This window comes from Clarias gariepinus, chromosome 1 (assembly GCF_024256425.1).
Source record: "Clarias gariepinus isolate MV-2021 ecotype Netherlands chromosome 1, CGAR_prim_01v2, whole genome shotgun sequence".
Taxonomy (NCBI): domain Eukaryota; kingdom Metazoa; phylum Chordata; class Actinopteri; order Siluriformes; family Clariidae; genus Clarias; species Clarias gariepinus.
Window position 1 is genome coordinate 1,197,167 of NC_071100.1, and position 26,244 is coordinate 1,223,410.

Below are 26,244 nucleotides of genomic sequence, written 5' to 3' on the forward strand. Positions count from 1 at the left end.
TATTAACCTAGTTAACCCAGTGTAAGTATGTATCCAATTATGTAAACATTAAAGCACTTTTTGTAAGTCGCTCTGGATTAGAGCGTCTACCAAATGCCTAAATGTAAATGTAACCGTCTCTAACGGTCATATTTAAAAGTCATAACGGACAGTTATAAAGTACAAAACGGTTCTGTTGGTGTTTAATTGTTTTTCTATGATTAATACTTATTTGTGGTGTTTTATGTTTTGTACATCTTTTCAAATTGGGACCTCATTTGTAAGTTGCTGCTGGTGTAAAACAGTGTTTTTATTAAATCTAAAATAAAAATCTCCTTTTTATCCCGTTTGTCTTATGCTTCCTTCCTTCACAGAGTTTTGTTGATCATATTTAATTATAATTAACCCAAGGTATTTAATTAAAATAATGAGAGGGGCGGGTGTTTTAATAAAACGACGTCTATCCGACATGAATCAGACCTTTGGCAGATGTATGAACATCTGATTAACATCGTCTAAAGAGCGGATCAGGGTCGTTTTAATTCATTTGCGTCTTAAATACGTAGGCTAAGCGTCATTCTAACATCGGGCACGGACGTCTCAGCGACATCTGCCAGATGAAAAAGATGACGTCGCATAGACGTGTGTGTGCTATCTGGGGTGGTTTGTCCGTATAACAAATTTTACATCAGGTGAAGATATTTTCTATTGACAATCATAGACTGAGAGCTTTCCAAAAAAGAACATCTCAGAATCACTCTTAAGAATCCCACTAAATGTTCATTTAGGACTGAAAATATTCCTATCTTAGAGTAAGACATAAAAGTACTTAAGGAAGCTTTCCACCCTTTTCTTTTTCTGTCAGGAGTATGAATGTGCCAGGAAAGCGTGTGACATCACTGTTTTACAAAAATTATAGATGTGTGACTCGCTGCATGGCGCTATCCTAATCAGACTGCTCCAATCATAACTGTTTAAAGCCCCTATAATAGAGCTGTGTGGGACTGTCATAATCTGATCAAAATGATTTTAAAATAAAAGTAAAACTGGAGAGAGGATGAGAGCATTTTGCTTGTGGAGGATGGAGTAAAATGTAAAAAAATAATCATAGCAATAATCTGGCCTACTTTTAAGATAAAAAGTGAGTGAACCAGCAGTTCATGAAGGCATTAATGCCACCTGATAGTTTGCTGCACATTATTTGAAAAACAAGGTATTGAGCCAAGGATATTATTTGGATCTTTTGCAAAGACAGTTTGTTACAGACAGACACACAGATAGGATACTGAATATTTCTCAGGAAAACCTAGAGAATGTATTTGGAGGCCTTAATGAGGAATGAACCAGTGTTGGTTCTGTGCTGACATGGCTCTCCTTGATCCCAGGAACCTTTATGAAGTGTCCAAATTAGACATGCTGCCTGATTTCAGGTTACGATGGTCTGAGCAACACGCACACAAAAAGAAAAAACTCTTTCTGTATATGAGCCTTGAGTCTACACCAATGATTTACTGCAGGAAGTGCTAATAATTATGGCCTGTTTCCAGGAAGAGGCTGGATTACTTTCAAAGATTTTTTTATTAATTAGTCATCTGTCTGGTATATTATAGCTTTAAAACCAGATTTTTTTTGCTGTAAGGCTGCTGTAGAACATTCTTCAAAGGTAGAAATTACTATAGAAATGAAATGTACATAGAATATATAACGTATATATATTATACTTACTGTAGTCCTTTTGTGTGTAATTTTGGGAGATTTAGACGGAAATAAAAAAAAAATCAACAACTTTTCTTCAGTGTGTTTCATTGCACAAATGAATTGGACATATTTCACAGTTGGTGACATATCACAACATTATGATTTCACAAAATTTCTTATATTATTGTTATAATTAATGTTAAATTAATGAAGCATATCTGCAGATGTCTACTAAGAGATTTTTGACAAGTATATTTTTGATATTGACTGACAAGTATAAACAGACATGGCCATAAGTATTCGAGCATGTGCACATTTTGCTTGTTGTACCGCTACAAAACCATCCTGGATTTAAAAGTGAACAAGATGCAACTAAGGTGAAGACTTTTAGTGTTAAAAATTGTTAAAAATATTGCATTAACAGTTTGATAATTACATTAAAGTATTACAAACTCCCTCCAAGTTCACAGGTTCAAAAGTAACTGTACAGCAGACAGATGAGTGGCCTGTTTTAGATATTTGACGTCAAGTTAATTTGGTAAAGCTCTTTTTACATTTGGAGCAACTGTAAGGCCTTTCTCCGGTGTGTGTCCGCTGGTGAGACTTGAACGCTGATGGATAAATAAAACTCTTCCCACACTCTGAGCATTGATACAGTCTTTGTCCTGTGTGAATGTGCTGATGCATACCTTTCTGATTAAAACTCTTACCACATTCAGAGCAGTAATACGGCTTCTCTCCAGTGTGAATTCGCTGGTGTTGCTAGAGAGAAGCAACACTGCGAGCACTGATACAGCGTCTTTCCTGTGTAAATTCATTGGTGTTGATGAAAATGACAAATTGTATCAAAACAACTAGAAATCAAGGTTATAGTTAGTACTAGGCTTGTGCAACAGGATATTATCCCTATATGATATTAGGAATGGATCACCTGGGACCAGACGATACGATATTATCATGATATCCAGGTGCCAATTCTATTTGTATAGTGATTCAGTATTATCATTTCATAAATATCCTAATTCTAGATGCAAGTGCTTTACTCCTACAACAGTGGTTGCTGTATTGCATTGTAGAGAGTGTCACCCGTAGGACTATACAGGAATGGCAACATCAGTGTGGCGATACATGTATTTCCACAGAAAAGATTCAATATACATAACTGAATAATTTTTTCTCAATCTGTACATGATCTCCAGTGATTTACAGCCAAGTATATACAGTAAGGTCCATACGTATTCGGGCAGCGACACAATTGACAATTTTGTGCCGCTATCCCATAACAGTGGATTTAAAACCAAACAAGATGTGACAGAAGTTTTTTTTTCGATTTCATTTAACAACTATTAAAAATATTGCATCAAAGTTTTACAAGTCATTTTCAAAGGCTCAAAAATAATTGTACAGAAAACTGATGAGTGGGGTGATGGCAATTATTTTGTTGTTGTTGTTATTTCTGGACAAATTAAAGAGATTGATTCTGACTACTTTTCTTCATGTGAACAGCTTGGTGTCTTTTAAGATTACTTGATTTGGTAAAGCTCTTCCCACACTCTGAGCAGTGATACGGCTTCTCTCCGGTGTGTGTCCGCTGGTGAGACTGTAATGCTGATGGATCAGTAAAACTCTTCCCGCACTCTGAGCAGTCATATGGCTTTTCTCCTGTGTGAATGCGCTGATGTACCTTGAGAGTACTTTTTTCATTGAAACTCTTTCCACAGTGTGAGCAGCTATGCGGCTTCTCTCCAGTATGCATGCGCACATGTTTTTGGAAATGGCCCACCTGCTTAAAACTCTTGCCGCACTCTGAGCAGTAATACGGCTTCTCTCCAGTGTGAATGCGCTGGTGCTTCTGGAAACAGCTCACTTGCCTAAAACTCTTCCCACAATCAGAGCACTGATACGGCTTCACTCCCGTGTGAATGCGCTGGTGGAGTTGGAGAGTATTGTGCTGAGTAAAACTCTTTCCACACTGTGAGCACTGATACGGCTTCTCTCCCGTATGAACACGCTGATGTCGTCGGAGAAAACATTTAAAAATAAAACTCTTTCCACACTGTGAGCACTGATGTTGTTTGTCTTGTCTGTGGATGAGCTGGTGTACTGTGAGATCCTTCACATGTCTAAAACTCTTTCCACACTCTAAGCAGTGGTGAAGGTCTGTCTGCATTGCTTCTTGACTTGTCATTAGTACAAATATTATGTCTTTTGTTCTTCTTTATTTCTGGTTGAGGAAAAAAAACTAGAATTAGTATTATTAAAAATACAAACGCAGCCCATTAGCAAAAGAAAGTAATTATTTAATGTGTCATTTTGGTTGTTTCTGTTATTAAAGAAGACTGCTGGTTACAAATTACACCTTAGTGACACACCTGTGACTGGAGAGTCAGATTTCCAAATTTCTGTGGTAAGAGGGACTGGAAAGTGCTGTTGAAGGACAATAATCCACTATGGGGAGGTCTTGGCCCTAATAGATCAAATAATGAAAGTAATGATTAGCATACTCTAACATACTTAACATACTGAACACCCAAAATTATGTTTCTGGCCTAGCTCGGTCTGTCATGTCACTGTACATTATAATGACTTCATTAATATGAAATTGGCGTAAGTGCATTATGTTTTGATTTCAGCCTACAACACAATAAATTGTCATTGTAAAAATAATTGATTTGTACTGATAAATCAAAAACTACTTTGTTAACAGTAAATCTTTAGTTTGTTTTCTGATGTCCTTCTACGTCCCATTCCGTCTTTCTAGAATTGCACAAGGTAAAAAAAAAATGCGACAAGGAATTAAAATGTCTTCGTTTTAGGACACCCAGTGGACACTTTCCAGTTTAACACCCCTAATGGTTATAAGATCATATTGTAGGTCCTTTCTGTTATTCTGCTCCTGAAACAACTGTGCATTTTTTTTGGTCAGACATTGTTTTACTTCAAAGTGTGTTTTTCTATTAACATTAAAGTCCCGTTTTCTTGTTTACTTAGTATTTAGTTCTCAAAAAAAAAAAAAGCCAAAACCCTTAGCATATTTTATTCCATTTCATTATTTCCTCTTTTAATGACACTATCTTTATATGTTATATAGAACATTACATACTTTTTCCTTTTACTATAAGGAGAATAAGAAATATTGCATAATAAATGCATATATAATGCATTTTTTTGCCTTCATCATTGTTAAATTATTTACATTTACAAGTGCAAATTTATTAATATTAAACCCTAATATTCTTGGATACCAAACATGATCTTAGAGGATATTTAAAAAGTATTTAGTTCTCATCTGTTAGGATGTTTCATTTATATGATTCTTGTGGTATAAACTTTTAGTTTTCACTTGTGGTGCTCATCTACTGGTTTATTTTTCTCATGCTCCCAGCTATGATGTGCCAGATCAGTACTGTTAGTGACTGTTTAGACTTTAACTTACCTCACGATCAGAAAGTTATTCCACTCCAAATGCTCTTATTAATTTAACTCGATCAGTATTCTCTGTGAAACTGCAGGTAGAAACAGCTACATATAGAGATGGTTTTAGCTTAGCTGGATAATTAGGCAGTCCAAACAGCACAACAACTTCAGCTCTTCTTCTCCTCTCTCTGGTAGGTAGATGTTTTATCGCCCCCTATTGGTCTGGGTGATGACCAGTGATGTTCAGTAATGTTCTACTCACACTGTGCTGTATTCTGTTCAGTAAACCTAAAACATGGATTAAATAACAGAGCTGTGTGATTCCTCAGCAAGAGCATCTCTATATCTCCAAATTCTACCTCAAAATTCAATAAAATGTATATTTATACTGCACCTTTTATATTTTTATAAGTTGTTAACAAATGCTTTACAATAGAAATGTACTAATTGAAACAACAAAGCAAAACAAAAGATTGAAAAAGTACCATTCACACATAGATTCTATTCTGGAAACAAAAACTTAACATATATATGAGTTGAAAGCCTATGAGAAAAATAAAACAGGTTTTTAACAAAGATTTTAAAGTAGACAGATTTACAGCAAGGTGGCATGGTAGTGTAGTGGTTAGCACTGTCACCTTGCACCTTCTGGGTTTGTTTCCTGGCCAGGTTTGATCCCCGCCTCTGTCTGCATGGAGTTTGCATGTTCTCCCCATGCTCGGTGGGTTTCCACCGGGTACTCTGGTTTCCTACCACAGTCTAAAGACATGCAAATTAGGCTAATGTGTTCCCAAATGGCCTACAGGACTGTGCAGTGTTTTCCCACCACGTAGTCATAGATTAACCCTGGTATAAAGACTCTGCCTTAAAGAGAAGAAAAGGGATTTCAAATCAGCAAACAAAGAGGAGCTGAAAACTGTACAGAGAGAAATGAGAAAGAAAATCAGGGAAGAAAAGAGGATCAGCTGCAGCACAACAATGTCGGCAGTGTGTGGAAGGAGCTCAAAACCATCACTGGTCACGAGGAGCCCAGCTCCCAAGTTAAGGATGACTAGAAGTAGGTGATTGATTTGAGCATATTCTTTAACAAATTTGATCAGTTCAAAAGCATTTTAGCACTGATCTCACAACTGATGAAGACATTTAATGAAGACACTTACTGATCTCCGACCTCTAGTGAGGCCTTCAACAAATCCACTTCAGTTTTCCTATAAGCCTGGCATTGAAATGGAAGATGCTGTCATCTTTCTCCTTTACACCAAGAAAAGACTAGGAGCACAGTGAGGGTCATGTTTATTGAGTTTTCTAGTGGTTTTAACACCATCCAATCTGCACTTCTGAGGGATAAGCTTGAGTACATTGGAGCGAAAAAAAGCATTGGAGCACATGACATTTTATGGATAGACAGGCTCTTATTAAAATAAACAAACTAGGTATAAAAGGCTAATGATCGTGGTCATGGTCGGTGCAGAACACTCAAACACAAACAGTAAAACATTGAAAATGGAACACCATAGGGCAGTGCCTGCAGCCCTCTGCTCTTTAATATAATGATAATGATAAATAATCTTTAAGGCAGTTGGAAGAACAGTAGGAAAATTCATGTGTGCAGACAATAGAGTGCTTTGGATTAGATGGAAAAATACTTGCTACATAGAAAATAAAATGCAATGTGCAATAAATAATGGGCAAACGAAAAGTTGTTTTATACTATCTATACCATGACCCCTATTTATATGCTAAATTTCTTTTATTTCATAAAGAAATAAGTGCCCTTATGAAAGCAACTTTCGTTTATGGCTGTATAGTCTATATGTCAGCAGGAGAGTCAGGTCTGAAACAGCTGGATGTTGCGCAAGCTCAAGCATTCTGAACCTGCTTTGGAGCTTTTAAAACCTAACCAGTAACAGGTATGATGGTTAAAGTAAGAGAAATGCCACTGAGAAACAGAAGGCTAAAGTTAATGCTTGTCTACTGGATGAATGTACAAGGCCATAATAAGACACACCCAACAAAGGCGACCCTGCATGAATTAGAATAGACCTGCATGCATTCAATTTCAAACTGACAGTCCCAATGTATATGTATAAGGTATGCATAATATCACTAGACTAAACCAATACTTTTATAGAATAGGTAAGTGATATAATGCAACGAACAGAGACAAGAGCTTCTGATGGCCCTGCATTAAACCAAAAGCACACTCCAATCCAGTAGGTGGTAATAATGCACCTATAACATGATTGTCAACCGCCAAGAAGAAGATCATCAGAGGAGGTGAAGAAGAGCTAAAGCTGTTTTTCCATTTGGACTGCCTAGTTATCCAGCCCATCTAAAACCATCTCTACATGTCGCTGTTTCTGCCTGCAGTTTTACAGAGACCCTTAAATCTGATCAAGTAAAAATAATAACAGCTTTTGGAGAGGATAAACTCACTGATCCTGGGTAAGTTAAGCTCATTTCATTTTTTGATCCCATTGAAAATACCTTTAAAATGGCACCAAATTTGTGCATTTTGACATCTTTACATGAAGTTACAGCAATTTTAGTTCTGACAAAACTGACTCATTAATGTGTACTGTTTACAATGTAACTTAAACAAGTAGCAATATGAAGATGCATGATGTAACAATGTAAAACGGTTTTAAACAAACAATGCACAAATATATTTAATATTAAGAGTTTTATTTGATTTATCATCACAAAATAATTATTAATTAAAAGGACAACAAACTGTAACAATATTGTATTCATGTCAAACTCTATTTCACATTTGTGTTAAAAATCTTAAAATATGACTTTACTGATTAAATAGTAGGGGTGTATGATTCTTGCAAAAATCTGAGTCATGACATTTCTCCATGGGATTGAGATCACGATTCTCTAATAGATAAAAAAGTATGTTAAAGTATGCTAATCGTTATTTTAATTATTTAATCTATTGGGACCATAGGGGACTATCGTCCCATACAGCACTTTCCACCCTGTTTTATTCCTTTTATACCACAGCAATGTGGAAATCTGACTTCCCAGCCACAGGTGTGTCACAAAGGCGTAACTTGTAACCAGCAAAACTACCATTAAATATATCTATGAAGAACAATGCTCTGTTGAGAAGCAGAGGCAAAAATGTATATTCTCATGTAGAAACAAAGTGAGTTTCACTCACAGCGACGAACAATAATACATGATAATACAGTAGTACCCATTAAATAGATCATTTTGATCTTGAGTCACAAATTTAAATCCCTCATAAAGCTGTTGCCACCTGCAGCCAGAGGCCTAGAGAGAGCTGATTGGGCGAGCTCTCTTAGATGGATAGCATTGTCCTCTGCGTGTGTTGCGCCGCCCCTAACAAAGCGTAAGCGAGCAGTTCAAAAAGATGCAGTTTGTGACTTCACGTGGCTCGGAGTAAACGTGTGCTATAGCATTCACCCTCCCTGGTTGGTGGTTGCCTTGATGTGGGGGTGTGGATGGGAATTAGTTATTAAAGAACTAAAAGGGGGAAAATATTCCCATGTTGTGGTATTAAACAATGTTTCTTATTTTAAATGATGCTGAAGTCTTCTTTTTTTTCTTAACCAGAGATAAAGAAGAACCAAAGACGTTTTCTGTGTACTATGACTAGTCAAGAAGAAACGCAGACAGACCTTCACCACTGCTTAAAGTGTGGAAAGAGTTTTAGTCAAGAGAAGGATCTCACAGCACACCAGCTCATCCACAGACAAGACAAACCACATCAGTGCTCACAGTGTGGAAAGAGTTTCACTTATAAATATTATCTACAGCAACATCATCGCGTTCATACAGGAGAGAAGCCGTATCAGTGCTCGGAGTGTGGGAGAAATTTTACCTATCTAAGTAGTTTATATCAACATCTCCCAATTCATGCAGATAAGAAACCATTTATCTGCTCACAGTGTGGGAAAGGATTTACTCAGCAATGTAATCTCAAAACACACCAGCGCATCCATACAGGAGAGAAGCCGTATCAGTGCTCACAGTGTGGAAAGAGTTTTGCAAACATGAGTCATTTAAAAGTACACCAAAGAATTCACACAGAAGAGACGCCGTATCAGTGCTCACAGTGTGGAAGAGGTTTTAAGCTAGAACGTTTTCTCCAACACCATCAGCGCATTCACACTGGAGACAAACCATATCAGTGTTCACAGTGTGGGAAGAGTTTTAATCACAAGAGTTCTCTCCAGAGTCACCAGCACATTCACATTGGACAGAAGCCGTATTACTGCTCAGAGTGCGGCAAGAATTTTACCCAGATAAGTGCTCTCAAGGTACATCAATGTATTCACACAGGAGAAAGACCATATCACTGCTTAGAGTGTGGAAAGTGTTTTACTCGCACAAGTGCTCTCGAAGAACACCAGCGTATTCACACTGGACAAAAGCCATATCGCTGCTTAGAGTGTGGAAAATGTTTTACCCGATCAAGTCATCTTAAAAGACACCAAGCATTTCACACAGGAGAAAGACAGTATCAGTGCTTGGAGTGTGGAAAGAGTTTTACTCATACTAGCGCTCTCAAAGAACACCAGCGTATTCACACTGGACAAAAGCCATATCGCTGCTCAGAGTGTGGAAAATGTTTTACTCAATCAGGTAGTCTTAAAAGACACCAATCTGTTCACATAAAGAGAAGCAAACAACAGAGACCCAGTGAATCACCTTTGAATTCTTTTTCTTCTTAATTCATTATAAAAAATGGGCCATCGCTCTACTTACAGTCTGCTGTCCATTTACTTCTGAGCTTGTGGAAAGGGAGGGACTAATTATTAAACTATTAATGCAATGCTTTATAAGGCCTTAAATTAAAGCTAAAAGCAACACTTTTGTCATATCTTGTTCATTTTTAAATCCACTGTGGTGATGTAGAGGCACAACAATGAAACACATGATTATTTATGGACCTGACTGTGTACTTGGCAGTTAATATCACTGAATATCATGTAGGAAAAATATCCTGTAGCACAAGCCTAGTACAAACTGCTGGCCTTGATTTTCAGTTTTTGGATTAAGGACCTTCACAACAGAGATTTATTGGAAATTTCATTACCATTGTTTATAATAACATCCTCACTGTGCTACATTTAGTTTTCACAGGACAAATGTAAACACTATAATTGTCTTAGATGGGGGTGTTATTATTTAAAATTCTGTTATGGGCACTTTATAGACTCTACTGTAAAATAATAATGTGTCAAATTTAATTGTGCAATGCGAATGTAGTTTAAACACTTAAATAAACACATTTAAGATAAGTTGTTGATTTTAAGTAATCTGTTTTACTGACTTTTATTTTCATCAAGCTTTTTGAACATTGAACTAAATATAATAAGGCTATATCAATTTTACATTTTTATTATTTACATTCACATTTAGGCCCAGTTTGTCTGGTATGCCAATAGTCCATTGCGAGTGTGGATATAAATTGTTTTCAAATTTCCCAAACATTTACACGTGGAAGCAGGTACGCAGGCGGCAAATCATTACATAGCCTGGTCGACCCTATCAGACTTGGGCACTGTGACGATGGGGCTGGAACAGGGGCTAGTCGTCTCCTCAATGATGTCATGCTTCTATATGCTGTCCACCTTAGCATTAATAGTATGACAGCGGGCCTGGCGAATAACTGCACTAGGCTGTGTTTTAAGATCATGGCACACAAGGTGATTCAGCCCTGGTTCAGTAAAGAACACATTTATAAACTGATTCCTAAGTTTACTCAGCTCCTTGTTCTTAATGGGCATCAGATACTCTTCCAGATGAATGAGATTTTGGTTTTGCTCTGTAGAAGAGAGAGAGGCAAGAGCTAAGAAATGAGTATTGGTTCTATCCACCATTTAAGCAAATTAACATGATAGTGCTCAGTGCATTTTTGCTTTGCCGGCTGCAGGAGCAGCAGTACACGGTCACCCAGCTTGAATTTGTGCGGTTATGCCGGCCAGTCATAGGCGCAGCTCAAAGGGCAGGAAGCTGGTGGACGTGTGGGGCATTTCGAACTATGCGAACTACAAACAGGACATATGTGGTCATTTGGTCCTAGTTACAGCCGCTTTCATTCACAATTTACCGGAACATCTGCTTGAGTGTTTGGTTAAAACATTTCCACCAAGCTGTCTGTCTGGGGATGGTACACTTATGTGCGGATCTGCTTATTTTGCAACCCATTTTTTCCCATTTTTAACCCTTGCCCTCAAATACACTAAGCTTCATATGTATTGGCAGGAAAGACATTGGTGTCCGTTACTGCCAATGTGATAACCAGGGACAGATTTTTTTAACTTCGCCAGTCCATCAAATGACCTTGCCATCCTGGATGACCAGAAAAACGAGGATGCTCTTTGGAAGGTCAGGTCTCTTTTCAACAGACACCAACTGTCAACAAGGCTGCCTCAATTGATCAAGATCCCTCAAAGCTGGCAAAGATGAGCAAATCATTCCTTTTACAGGCCAGTGTCCTGTGCGCCAATGTGAGCCTGAGAAATTTCACAGGTCGCAGGGCCTTTGTGGTTGCCAGTCCCAGTGGTTTGGTGTTTAATTTTGAAGTCTACAGGAGTCAAAACACATTTCAAGACAAGCAGATGGGGATTGGAAGAAATGCTGTTGTGTGCATGTTAGGGTCACTACCAGAAGGAATCCATCTATACCTATACCAGTATTTTACCTCTTTTAAAGCGCTGGATCGCTTAAAGGAAAACTCTCTCCTGGCATTTTTAGATCTGTAAATCTTAAATGTCCAGTGACAACGAACAGGAAAGAGGCGCATGATAGTCAGGAACCCTCATAGATTGCTATAACAAAATGGCTGGACAACAAGAAATGTCCTTTGGCATCTTCCATTCATGGAATAGAGCCTCAGGATTTCTTATGTTATATTTAAAAAATGTAAATAAGAAAACTTTTTTTTCTTTCGGGTCTCTCTCTCTCTCTCTCTCTCTCTATATATATATATATATATATATATATATACACACTGCCCCCACCCGAGCTGTGACCGTCCCTGGTCACCATGACGAACTTTGTTTTGGAGGCGTGGAGGCGGTCGGCGCTGGCGGTGGGAACGCCGGCGTCCTTTGGCAGGTGAGGGATGAACGCGAACATAGTCCTGAGGCGGTCCGGCCTCCACAGAGTTCGATGTTTCCCCGGCGTGCGGCTGGTGAGGCGCAAGACGGTCCCGGTGGAGCAAAACTCGTGCCCGCCCTGCCAACCGCACCCGGTAGATGACATCGGAGAGCCGAGCTATTACCGTACTGGGCCCACCCAGTGAGACACACGCCCGGCCGAGAGCCCCCTCCTCCTCCTTCCGGAGGAACACACCCACACCTGCTCGCCAGCAGCAAAATCTCGCCCCTGGCAAATCTCGCCCCTGGCATCGACTGTGCGAAACAGTGGAGCCGGTGTCCACGAGCGCCCGCAGTAAGACGCCATCCAGCACACAGTCGATGTAAAGCCGAGCGCGGCTTACCACGCGTCCTCCCGGCGCTAGTCTAGCGGCTGCTGGTGTACGCTGTCCCATGCCTTGGCCTCGCCGCGAAACGTCGGAGAGTTGCTCGTTGCCTAGCCGCGACGGGTAGCCCTGTCCCCGGCTAGGTTCACGAACGGAGCGCCACTTATCTGCGGACGGTCGCTCGGCTCTTCCGCCGCGATGTACCGCCGATATGGGCTCAGCGCGCTCGGCCTCGCGCAGCGGCAGGTCGCTTTGCCGGCTAACGGCGCACGGAGCTGTATCTTGCTCCGGCGCTTGCGCAGCGCCAGCCTCCGCCCCGAGATCCAGCGCCGGGATTTTCTTCTTCCCGCTCCGCGTTGGTTGGCGCGAGTAGTCGCTCCGCTTTTCAGAAGGTCCTCCGTTATGCGCTCGAACCCGTTATTATCCATCCCACTTCTGACACCAATGTAGCGTTTTTACGCCGGAAAGAATGCTGGAGAGACGAGTGAGCTTATTTGCTGCCCAATGCAATGGCCGGGAGTACTTTATTTAGCACACAGCAGGTATGGCATGAGCAGCACCTTCACTCAGGAGCCTACATCCAATTCAGCATCAGCCTGAACTGGAGCACATTTCACACGTCACACACCCCAACACACACAACAGGGCCGAAGCCACTAACCCAAACACCTTTCCCCATCATGGTGAACACACCGACATCCCCGCAAGGCATGCTGGTCGTCAGCCGCCGCCCCGCCCACGCCACTATAAATATACAGACACACACGAGTATATACTGTATATGTACATATATATGTATAGGCTATGTATATAGTATACGCTCTGTATGGGTGGATGGGTGCGAACCAGTGTCCCATAATGGATCGGTCGTGGCCCGGGTTAACAACGACCGCCACTGGTGCTGTTGACCTACAGGGTGCCGGTGGAAATTGGGCTACTGTTGGTCGAAGTAGGAGAGGAGGAAGGCGTGTTCGAAAGCAGAGAGAGAAGAGAAAAAGGCAAGAGTTTAGGAGTGATAGTAGGGACTTTGAATGTTGGGAGCATTACAGGGAAGGGAAGAGAGTTGGTTGATATGATGCAGAGAAGGAAGGTGGATATACTGTGTGTCCAGGAGACCAGGTGGAAAGGTAGCAAGGCCAGAAGCTTGGGATCAGGGTTCAAATTGTTTTACCATGGTGTGGATAGGAAAAGAAATGGAGTAGAAGTTATTCTGAAGGAGGAATTTGAAAGAAATCTTCTAGAGCTGAAGAGAATATCAGATAGGGTGATGAGTCTGAAGCTGGAAATTGAAGGGATAATGTTCAATGTTGTTAGTGGTTATGCCCCACAGGTAGGATGTGAGTTAAAAGAGAAGGGGAAATTCTGGAGTGAGTTAGATGAAGTGATGCAGAGCATCCCCAGAGGTGAAAGAGTGGTGATTGGTGCAGACATGTTGGGGAAGGGAACAGAGGTGATGAAAATGTGATGGGCAGGTTTGGTCTTCAGGACAGGAATGTAGAAGGACAGATGGTGGTAGACTTTGCAAAGAGGATGTAAATGGCAGTAGTAAATACTTTCTTCCAGAAGAGGCAGGAACATTGAGTAACCTATAAAAGTGGAGGCAGAAGCACTCAGGTCAACTACATCTTGTGTCGAAATTGTAATCTGAAAGAGATCAGTGACTGCAAAATGTTGGTAGGGGAGAGTGTAGCCAGACAACACTGAATGGTGGTGTGTAAAAAAAACCCTGGTGGTGAGGAAGGTGAAGAGGACAAAGGCAGAGCAGAGGACAAAGTGTGCTATGATGCAGTCTGTTATTGCTACTAACTACAACCGTTTTTTTATTTCAGTTTGATACATGTTTTATTATTTTTTTGCTTAACAATATATCATTAATTTTAATAGCTTTTCATTATGTTGGATATACCGGAATATACCTTCCTTTCCACACAATCACTTCTGCCCTGAGAGTGATGACATCAATCAGCGACCATTCATGAACTGGACAGAGACACGGGGTGGTGATTGTGACATTTTGATCTTGTACTGTGTATTCTGGTGTTGACTTTTGTCTCCCACTGACTGAGATTATTGCTTTGTCTATTGGTATGCTTGTTTGACTGTTGGTGTATATAGCTGTAGATAATCCCATTGTAAATAACAACACTGTATATGTTTGTGCAATCACTAAAGTAGGGGTGTGGCTGCCATTTATTTTGAGAAGAGAGAATTTCTTCACTGTGTTTGGCTTAGGGAGTCGGGGAAGGTACCTGTATTTTCATTTGCATTTTTGGTCCATAGATACTGTCGCCTTGCACCTCCTGGGTCCAGGTTGAATTCCCTGCCAGGCTTGATTCCTGTCTCTGTGTGCATGGAGTTTGCATTTTCTACCTGTGCTTGGTGCGTTTCCTCCGGGTACTCCTATTTCCTCCCGCAGTCCAAAGATATGCAGGTTAGGCTAATTGGTATTCCCAAATTGCCCATAATGTGTGAATGAGAGTACAAGTGTGTGTATGTATGTGTGTGCCCTGAGATGGATTGGCACCCTGTCCAGGGTGTACCCTGCCTCGTGCCCTAAGCCTCCTGGGATAGACTCCAGGTCTCCACGACCCAAAATACAGGATAAAGCGGTATAGAAGATGAGTGAGTAAGCGAGGTACAGAGTCCCATTAAAAAAGGTCAGAGAAAAAACACCTGCACTATGGTTCAATAGTCATACTCACACCCTGAAGAGAGCACCTGTAACCTTGAGCGAAAGTGGAGAAAATCCAGTCTAAAGCTTTACATGTAGAGCTACAATGCTTTACAGGTATAGGACAGGGGGAACTGTATAACCCTATCACCACGGTTAAATCAACAATGTGTTTGCCTTAACCAGGGATAGCTCAGTGGTTAAGGCATTGGACTACGGCTCGGAAGATCCCAGGTTCAAACCCCACAACCACCAAGTTGCCACTGTTGGGCCCTTGAGCGCCGCCCTTAACCCTCAACTGCTCAGATGTGTAATGAGATAAAAATGTAAGTCGCTCTGGATAAAAGCGTTTGCCAAATAATTAAACTAAATTACTAATTAAACATACACACACCCATTCACACACTACAGGCATTTTGGGAATGTCAATTAACCTTACCTACATGTCTTTGGAATGTGGGAGAAAACCGGAGTACCCGGAGAAAACCCACCGAGCACAGGGAGAACATGCAAACTCCATGCACACAGAGACGGGAATCGAACCCGGACCCTGGAGGTGCAAGGCGACAGTGCCAACCACTTCACCACCATGCCGCCTAAATATAGAACTGTCCAGTGTAATGCCAGTGCAATACATGGCCCCACAATGGTCAGTTTTAGAACCCCTGCTGTTCTCACTACACATGCTTTCCCATGTAGGTAACTTTAGAATACATGGGATTGGTTTCCATTGTTATGCTGATGATACAAATTTATACATCTCATCAAAAATATATCTCATCTTCAGATGAAATATCCAAGTTGTTTAAATTAACTAAATGTGTCCTAGATAGAAATACAGATTAAAGATTGGATGACAGATAATTTTCTATTACTAAATTAAGATAAGACAGAAATATTACTTATTGCTCCAAAAACCAGTACACAAAAGCTCTCATAAATCAGCTTGCATTTGGAAGGATGTACTATTACTACTAGCTCAACAATAAAAGATCTGCCCGTAATATTCACCTTGTCCCTTGAAAATCATATTTCCAATATTACATAACCAGCCCCTTTCCACCCTAGAATTTTGGGAAGCTTGGGATTATTTTATTTGTAACTGATGCAGAAAAGCTAGTTCATGCATTCATGACCTCCAGACTGAACTATTGTAATGCATTACTAAGTGGTTGTCCTGAATCCTCAATAAACAAGCTACAGTTAGTCCAAAATGCAGCCGCCAGGGTTCTCACTAGATCAAGAAAATATGACCCCAATATTATCATCACTGCACTGGCTACCTGTTCATCCCATAACCTCGTACTCCAGTACATTCAAAAGCACACTCTTATCTAGTGGTGATAATGTACAGAATGGCAGCTATGCTATTTATTTTCCACGTTTCTTTTTTTTTACCCATCTCAAGGCATCTGGAAATTGTGTCAGCTCCAGTAGACAGAGGCCGCATCCAGAGAATTACCACCTATAGCTGGATTCTGCTTTGTGATGGTTTGGAGCTACACATGCTGTTCCTGTGCTCCCAGCGCACCTGTCTGACTTACCCTGATGCCAAACTGGACTTCATCTTCTGTTATATTGAGCTCCAGCCTCCTAACACACGTCTGCACAGCAATCAGATTAATTTTTTTGCCGTACTGTAGAGTCTAGGACAGAACAGACTGTTAACAAAAAATGAGGACCGACAATACAGCACTGCATGATTTACTCTAACTAATTTGAAATCAAATCAACTTGCAAATCTGAAATTGCAGTTCTCAGCTTCTCCTTGCCTTCAGTCTTGAGTCATGTTCTTCTTCTGATTAACAAGGGTCTTTAGTTCACTACTGACCTTGGGTTTATTATTTGGAAAGCAGTGGACAGTCTTATAGGTGGTCAAACTGTCAATCAATGTCCTCACCATGTGTTTCACATAGTGCATCTCAGACTGTAGCCCCAAAGCAACCAAGGATTTAGATTTGCATGCACAGTTAAAGCTTTGTGGGTTTCATTTATCTTTTAAAGACATAACTTTTGAATTTTTAACAAGAAAAAAAAGAAGAAGGGGAATAATTAATACTTTATAATACATTCTGTATTTAAAATTGTGAAATTATTTAGTATTAATATAATATAGTTACAGGTGAGTATTATTACAGGTATAGCTCATAATATTATTAGTTCCCATTGCTTTTTGTTGGTTTTATTTCTTTTTAATTATTCTAGTTATTATTTGTTATCAATAATAAAAAAATTATTTAAAAAAACACTTATGTGTGTTCCAAAATTATGGGTGATGGGCTGAAAGAATCTGAAAGACAAATGTTTTAATACAAGAAAATTTAGATATCATCTGATATCTGTTTTGACAAAGTAATAGCAAAGTTATTTGTAAAATAAACTAAACAAATGCTAAGCAAATTGAAGTCTTAATTATCTGAAAACACTGGGCATTGATTAGACATTGGCTTAGAGTTTAAATAAGGTTGGCAAGTCAACAACACTGTTTGGCCCAAGTATAATCATGTGACACACCAAACCAGGCCAAAAGAAGTCATCTCGGAGTTTTAATGTAAATGACTAGAAGACCAAGGCAATGTTTAAAGTAACATGTTTTTTTCTGTTATCTCATAATGTTTATTAATATCTTATAATCCATGCATGATTATGACCAATTTGAATATAAAAGAATGTAGACATTATGTTCTGTTGATTAAATTAGATGCAGGCCCATTTCAGGTGTGAGGATTAAGTTGTGCACAACAGGATACATTTTTTTTTCATTTTATTAGAGATCTTTTTGTAAACTCTTAAAAATGAGGTTGATTTATTTGTTAAATAATGTCTGTAAATAAATATTGTAATGCTGATAGATGACAAATTCTTTCCACATTCTGAGCAGTGTTACACTCAAATCAGCAAAGAAGCCTTCCCTTCTGTATGTGTGCGCAGATGTTTTTGTAAATGGCCCCGTTGATTAAAACTCTTTCCACACACGGAGCAGGGATACGGCTTCTCGCCTGTGTGAATGCGCTGGTGCTGTTGGAAACTGCTCACTTTACTAAAACTCTTGCCACACTCAGAGCAGTAATACGGTTTCTCTCCAGTGTGAATACGCTGATGTTGCTGGAGAGAACCCTTGTAATTAAAACTCTTCCCACACTGTGAACAGTGATACGGTTTGTCTCCAGTGTGAATGCGCTGATGTTGTTGGAGAGAACTCTCTAGCTTAAAACCTCTTCCACACTGTGAGCACTGATACGGCGTCTCTCCTTTGTGAGTCCGTTGGTGTTGTTGGAAATGACTCATGTCAGCGAAACACTTTCCACACTGTGAGCACTGATACGGCTTCTCTCCTGTATGGATGCGCTGGTGGCGCTGAAGGTTAAACTGACGAGGAAACCCTTTTCCACACTTTGAGCAGACATAAGGCTTCTCCCCAGTGTGAATGCGCTCATGATGCTGAAGATCACTTTTTTGACTGAAACCTTTTCCACACTGTGAGCAGTGATATGGCTTCTCTCCCGTGTGTATGCGCTGGTGTAGCTGGAAATTACTCAAGTTAGCAAAACTCTTTCCACACTGTGAGCACTGATACGGCTTCTCTCCAGTATGGATGCGCTGATGTATTTTGAGACTAAACTGACGAGTAAATCCTTTCCCACACTGTGAGCAGATAAATGGTTTCTGTCCTGTATGAATTCGGTGGTGCTGATAGAATCTACTCTGCTCAGCAAAACTCTTGCCACACTGTGAGCAGTGATACACTTTCTCTTCTGTGTGAATGCGCTGGTGTCGCTGAAGAAGACATCTGTAAGTGAAACCCTTTCCACACTGTGAGCACTGATAGGGTTTCTCTCCCATGTGAATACACTTGTGTTGGTGGAGAGAGCTCTGCTGAGTAAAATGTTTCCCGCACTGTGAGCACTGAAACGGCTTCTCTCCTGTGTGAACGCGCTGATGTCGCTTGAGAAGACATCTGTAATCGAAACTCTTTCCACACTGTGAGCACTGATGTGGTTTGTCTTGTCTGTGGATGCGCTGGTGTGCTGTGAGATCCTTCTCTTGAATAAAACTCTTTTCACGCTTTAAGCAGTGGTGAAGGTCTGTCTGAGTTTCTTCTTGACTAGTCATAGTCATTTTGTTCTTCTTTATCTCTGGTTAAGGAGAGAAAATAAAATTTAGCATCATGTCAAAATACCACAAATTGAACTATTGAATATTTGTTGTTGTTCTACCATGTTTTACTTTCCCAGATGCATCAATACCCATTTTTTTAATAGTTGCTAAAAGTGATGCATGTAACCCATTTGTTTTTTTTTTACAGTATGCATTTTTGCTTCTGCTTCTCACATTATCTTACTTTTTAGCATTTTTCTTACTTTGTGGAATGTGTCTGTTGGATGCAGATTGTGCCTAAGTGACAAAGATACCACTCTTATATAGTTAGATCATTAGGCATGCTGCAGGGAGGCATGAGGACCGCTGATGTGGCTAGGGCGATAAATCGCCATGTCCGCACCGTGAAACGCCTAAGACGGCGCTACAGGGAGACAGGAAGGACAGCTGATCATCCTCTCAGTGGAAGACCACGTGCCTTATGGTGTTGACTTTTTTTAGTGTTCATACAAATATTTACACATTAAGTTTACTGAAAATAAAAACAGTTGAAAGTCAGAGGACGTTTCTTTTTTTGCTGAGTATTAAAAAAGATTTGTGAACAATATTTGAAAGATATGGTTATTTTGTGTATGTAGAAAATGTTTCAGATCTTTGAGTTCATCTCATAAAAAATGGGAGCAAAAACAAAAGTGTTGCGTTTATATTTTTGTTCAGTATATATATATGTATATATATCTATATATATGTGTGTGTGTGTGTGTGTGTGTGTGTATACTGTATATATTATACATTAATACTGAAAAAACATCCAATCTGTAAAAGAACACACACAAAAAAAAACAATCTAGAATATGTTTTTTCCAATGTTTAGAGAAAACTGCATAAGTCAGACCTTCATGGCTAAATTAGAGCAAAGAATCCCTTGCTTTGGAAGAACAACAAAACAGAAAAGGCTTTTTTTGGTTAAGAAACACCAAAGATCAGTGGAAAGCTGCCCTGTGGTCTGATAGGTCTACAATTCTAACTGATTGTATCCTTGTTTGATGTCGAGGGGCCACAGACGGTTCCTGCATGTCTGGGTTCTACTGTAAAGACTTAGTAAAAAGTTTAAAGCACACTTAACCAGCTTGGCTATCACAACATTTTGGAGTGACATGCCATGCCATCTGGTTTGCACACATTTATATCTGTAACAACAGGCATAAAGCTAGTGCTTCTGACTAACAAGGTTACAAATAAAGCACAATCAGCACCCAGGTAAGCTCCACTGCATGCACTAGACCTGGCATACCTATGTCCATCCGAGGGCTTTGGGCCAGCAGCCACGTGGTGGGGAGAACACCCTGGCACCCATCTTCTCCCCATCATTGACACAGGAAGTGCTATTAATCAATCTCAGAGTTCTCTTGGAAGTCATTTCAGAGTGAAGAACACAATAAAGAAAATCAAGGATGGCTTATTCATGTCCCAAATGCCAGAGAACTTCACCCATTAAACCAGCCCCCCAGCCCCAACGATTCCTCTGTTTATTGTGCATAGTTCAGGCGCATTGGAATGGACCTAGTTGGCTTGCATCAGAAGTCAGCCATGACCAATGTGTACATCCTGGTCATGGTAGACTATGCCACCCACTACCCATGGATCTAGTGAATCATAAGATTAAACCTCCTTGCATGATCATCTTTCAACGACCATGCTAAGCCCTGGGGCCCTGCTGCCTTGCCATTGAAGCTATCGTGGCCAAAATTCTTTGAGATGGCATCATAGATAAATCCACTAGTCCCTGCTCCAGCCCTGTCATCATGGTGCCAAAGAACAATGGTTCAATCAGGCTTTGCAACAACTTCATATGCACATTAACCAAATTTCTGAGTTCAACACATATCCATTGCCTTACCTAATCAGGCAGCTGGTGAAAATGCAGTTCATCTCCACACTGGATCTGACATGGGGTACTTGCAGGTGGCCCTTACAGCTAAAGATAAGAGGAAAACTGCCTTCAGCATTGGATGGGGCACTGGCAACATAACGTCCTCCTCTTTGGTCTACACAATGCTCCAGCCACCTTTCAGCACTTAATGGACTTCGTACAATGTTATTACTGGTCTCACGCTGCACCCTGCCTGAATGCGTGGTCATCCACAGTAGTACCTGGGAGGACCACCTTCCCCACCGCTAAAAAGGTCATTACCATTTTTTCTAATTCCGACCTCTGAAAAGTCCTTACCAGTTTCTTGAATTCCTGATCACTAACAGTGCTAACTGGACACATATCAACAATTGGGAAGGAACCAACCACTCACCTTCACCCTTTCCATCCTAGTGGATTAGTTAGTAAAATTTTCCATGTTTTTTTTTCTTTGGATCTAAAGGATATGGTACAAACAAGCACTGTATTATTATTTATTTATTTATTTATGAAAAGTGAAAAAAATAACTGGATAAACTAAGATGGTGTAGCATTTCTGTAGGTCAAGCTTTCTTACAATATCCTGTTTCTAACATCAATAATTTTATGATCCCTCTGATACCCCGAGAGTCTGGGCCCCCCATTTGTATCAATAAACCTCTCACATGGCTAAAATTTTCAGACTTTGGCAAATCTACAAACACCCAAGAAGTATTGAAAATGTTATACCAATAAGACCCTTGTCCAATGCAATTACTAGTGTATTTGGATAAAGATTCATAACTGGCACAAATTCAAAAACAATTGAAACTTCCTTTCCAGAACCAATCTACCAATGACTTGGCATGGGCAATCATTCAACACCATATTTATACAGAGGGCAATGCTTCTGGGTGTTAAAGAGATTATTGTGCATTATTGTGCTGAATCTTCATTGTTTACATAAAATACATCATTGTCCACGCATCTAGCTTAATATCAAGGGCCTTTATGATGTTTTCTCCAAGCTACATACTGCAAAGCTTTCTCTGAATCTGATGCCTCAAAATGTCACTTCTTCAAAAAAATCACCTGAAGTTCCCTTCCACATTGTCCCTAAAAAAGAAATTTATATCATGTTTTGTTGACCTGGCATGCTCGTTCCAACACCTGATGCACCTGATGACTGGAAGTGGCCTAAAGAATGTTAGGGAAGTTTTGACCAAGCGACCAGCTTTATGGTAAATGTTCTGTTAACTGCTAGGTAACATTTGTACAGTAAAGTTCCTGCTCTGAGAACAGCTAGCTGACCCTCCAATGAAAATGTTTTACTATTAATGCATTACAATGTAAAAAAATGTAATGTGTTATATTTCTAGTTATTAACAAAAGTAATACACTGACTGAGCTTAAACAAAACAATGCACACGCTAAGATTTCATTCAATCCCCTTTAGCTTTAATTACTGTGGTGTCCAGTTCATGTGTCAAAATGGTTCTTCATGCCCCCAGAACCACTCTTTCACACTCTGTGTCCTGGAATATGTCTGTACAATCCAGGAAGAAAGATTTCATAGATGTAATAACCTGGTAATTCAGGTCATCAGCTGACTTGATTTTAATGCCACAGAACATTGCTGAGACTAGACCTGAGCAACTGAAGTAACCCCAGATCATAACACTGTGTCCAGAGGCTTGTACAGTGACCACTATGCAAGATGGGTGCATCACTTGATTCCCTTCTTATTCTGATGCGCCCATTACTCTGGCTTATTCTGGACTCATAAAGTCACATGACCTTTTCCCATCGCTCCGAGGCCGTTATGCTCCCCAGCAAACTGAAGCCTTTTTCATTTCGATTGGCCTTCCTGATATGTTTAGCATTATATTTCATTTTTATATGTATATTCTTTTATATTTCATTTTACTATATTTTTATTTTTATTATATATTCTTTAACTTCTTTATTTTCTATCTTATTCTAATATTTTATTTTTATTCTTATTATTATTGCTGTATATTATGTAAATTCAATTCTCTTATTTTTTGTAATATTGTGGTTAACAGCAGACATATAAGCATTTCACTTGATATCATACTGTGTATAACTGTGTATGTGATGAATAAAATTTGAATTTGAAGGCTTACCTGGTTTAGACTAAGGGCTAGCTGATTAGTTCAAATCCACTGAGTTTGCATTGTGCTCTTATTTTAATTATTAAACACAGCCATGAGTACTACTTTTTTATACAATTTGATTTAATGCAAAGTTTAAGTAAACTCTCATTATAATAATTCCCCTTCAGACCACATTTATTTCTTGAAGATAACCACTATCCTTCCAGGTTTTAATAATGCATTTTTACATTTCTTAACTCAATTTAAGCAGTTTTAACAATCTCCTTAGTTGTTTTCTTTGCTAGATGCAGAACAATGATTTGATTCTTCTAAGAGAGAGTAACATTTTACCTTGACCACAGGATACATCTTCTGACATGGTTGTTTACAAAATGAGAAGCTCCTCACTGCATCACTTAGGGATAAGTAACTTGTTGCAGCTGAACCATATACAGTAAATCACTGCAGTAATCATCCAATGGAGAGATCTTACCTGCATAGTTAAATCCAGGCAGTTTATATGTCCTATATACACACAGTTTCTCCTGTTTAACAATGCTCAATGGTATTGTCTCTGGAACAAAAAAAGGAAAAAGAAAACCAATAAAATTGTTACATTTTTTTTTTATTTGAATGATGACTGCATAATGAAGTACAGTAGAAGGTTATTGGACTTGGAATGGAAACATCTTTGCTTTAGCCCACCAGATTAATAGATTATAAAACTGAATTTATAGTTCCATAAATTTGTATTCATATATAATTCCAACCACAGCTAAACTGGAGTTTTTTTTTTTTTTTTTTTTCCTTCTGATTAATTATGTCAAAGTTATTTTCAAGGTCCAGTTTTTAACAATTAGCAAATTAAAATTAACTAAAGTAAATTATAAAATGGATTTGTTAGCAGTTGATTCTTGATTGATTTATTTAAAGACCAGTTTATCAGCACTACACACAGCTGAATATAAAACAGAGATCAATGTAGCTCAAGGCAGTATTTGTTTTTTAAGCCAGTTTGACTTTACCTTACCTCAGGATCAGTGAGTCTAACCTCTCCAAATGCTGTTAATTTTAATTAAACTCGATCAGATTTGAAGAGCCTCTACAACTGTGGATAGAAACAGCTACATGTAGAGAAGGTTTTAGTTCGGCTGGATAACTAGGCAGTCCAAGTGGCACAACATCTTCAGCTCTTCTTCTTCTTTGTCATGTACTGAGATGTCTTACTGCCACCTTCTGGATTGGTAGACAAACCAGGTTGATGATCTATTTCATGTTTTGAGACAAATGCAGAAGCCTTCAAAACATGACAAAAATTCCAGCGAGTTGCTATCAGGTTCTCAAACGGTTCAACCTATTTACCTTAAATACAAGTTATAATTGGCACTGCCTTTAACACACGTAGCCTGTGGAAGATGTTTTTCAGTACACTGAGAATCAATTATGGGGTACAAGTAAACGAGAGCACCTGGAAGCATTCAAACAAATGGCAACAGCGAATAAAATCTTCATATCCTTAATGATGACATGGTCATAAGCAGATAAATCTTTCAATCTGTCCCTGAACAAAGTGCAAAATGCAATGTGCAATTTACAGTAATAATATAAACATGTGAACAATACTAAGAACCCCCACAATTCAGTAGCTTGTAGCATCAATAACTCAAAGTAATAATTTCCTGTTTGTTTTTATTAGTTACTTACATCATCATGAAGGAAATTTGGAAGTAGGAATCATGACATGACAAAAAGTTACTTGTTGTATTCTTTCATGTGGCAGGTAAAAGGAAATGTAAAACTGTAGGCAGTTCTCCAAAACACTCCAAGTTCCCAAGTTATCGGACCCTCCCGGATTAGGATAACAGTTCATTGTTTATTGTAAATGGGTTTATTAAGATTAATAAATAAAATTAATAAAATTAAGAGATTACATTTTCTTTGCACAAATGAATTGGACATCTCTCACCTACACAACATTCTGATTTTACAGCAGATTTTTATTGCAAATTTTTCAATAAATCTCTGGTGTGAAGGTCCTTAATCCAAAAAAATAAAAATTAAGCCTAGTTATTGTTTGTATTAGGCTTAGCCAACAGCATATTGTCCCTGAATGATATCCAGTAATGATTAATGCCAAGTATAACCAGTCAGGTCTATAAGTTTTCTGACAGCGCCACTGTTTTTTTTTTTGTTTTTGTTTTTTTGTACCTTTACACCATCACAGTAGATTTAAAACTAAACATGTTGCAAATGAAGTGTTCACTTTCAACTTTAATTAAGAACCCATTAAAAAATGGTATGAACAGTTTAGTAAATATATTATATTTATAAAGTATTCACTCGCCTGCCTTCACATAAATATGAACTTAAGAAGGCCTTGGATAATTTTATGAATTTTGGGTGATTGTCCCGGACACTCCCTGTCTCTCTGTCGAGCTCTCCAGGTCGTTTCTTATTTGCCAGACCCTCTCTGCCCTCTGGACCTGTCTGACTCGTCATGGTGTCTTGCATCTGGTTGGAGATCTTGTCTCATGGATGCCCTATTTGGTCTGTCTGGGATGCTTGTGGTGGCTGGAGACGGTTCCACTTTTCGAGGAGTATGGTCCTGTCATCGGCTGGTGCTGACAGCTGTTCTTTGAGGACTCATGACTGCATTCGGTCGATAATTTGCGGACTGGAATTTCCTACAGTTTACCTAAACCTCCAATAACGAACTGGAATCCATATTAGACACATTTCCTGTTATACTGAAATTCCAGTCTCACACAGTGTGACTGCGGATCAATCCCTGCTATCCGTTATCACCCAGATGAGGATGGGTTCCATGTTAAATCAGGTTCCTCTCAAGGTTTCTTCTTACTGCCATCTCAGGAAGATTTTCCTTGCCACTGTTGCTGTCCTTGGCTTG

At 39.3% G+C, this 26,244-nt stretch overlaps 4 protein-coding genes across 4 annotated transcripts in view; 2 read left to right on the forward strand and 2 right to left on the reverse strand.

The window, feature by feature from the left end:
* The window catches only part of LOC128523741 (zinc finger protein 239-like), a 366,823-nt gene that overhangs the window by 285,160 nt on the left and 55,419 nt on the right, over positions 1-26,244 (forward strand). The window lies entirely within an intron of this gene.
* LOC128523508 (gastrula zinc finger protein XlCGF26.1-like) overlaps positions 1-26,244 on the reverse strand; it is a 179,410-nt gene that overhangs the window by 29,427 nt on the left and 123,739 nt on the right. The window lies entirely within an intron of this gene.
* On the reverse strand, positions 1,942-24,521 carry LOC128524098 (zinc finger protein 883-like). The gene is made up of 4 exons (XM_053496429.1): positions 24,367-24,521; positions 23,830-23,910; positions 18,164-19,366; positions 1,942-3,777 (listed from the first exon to the last, which is right to left on the reverse strand). The coding sequence occupies exons 3-4, from the start codon at positions 19,347-19,349 to the stop codon at positions 3,143-3,145; spliced, it is 1,821 nt and encodes a 606-aa protein (XP_053352404.1). The 5' UTR covers positions 19,350-19,366; positions 23,830-23,910; positions 24,367-24,521; the 3' UTR covers positions 1,942-3,142.
* On the forward strand, positions 7,394-10,328 carry LOC128523780 (zinc finger protein 501-like). The gene is made up of 2 exons (XM_053495911.1): positions 7,394-7,539; positions 8,680-10,328. Exon 2 carries the CDS (start codon positions 8,715-8,717, stop codon positions 9,798-9,800), a length of 1,086 nt encoding a protein of 361 aa, XP_053351886.1. The 5' UTR covers positions 7,394-7,539; positions 8,680-8,714; the 3' UTR covers positions 9,801-10,328.

Coding starts and splice junctions, on each gene's coding strand:
- LOC128523780 (XM_053495911.1), top strand. CDS start 8,715: ATGACTAGTCAAGAAGAAACGCAGACAGACCTTCACCACTGCTTAAAG.
- LOC128524098 (XM_053496429.1), bottom strand. CDS start 19,349: ATGACTATGACTAGTCAAGAAGAAACTCAGACAGACCTTCACCACTGC. Junction 3,778..18,163: donor ACGGGGCCATTTACAAAAAC/ATCTGCGCACAC, acceptor ATCTCACAGTAC/ACCAGCTCATCCACAGACAA.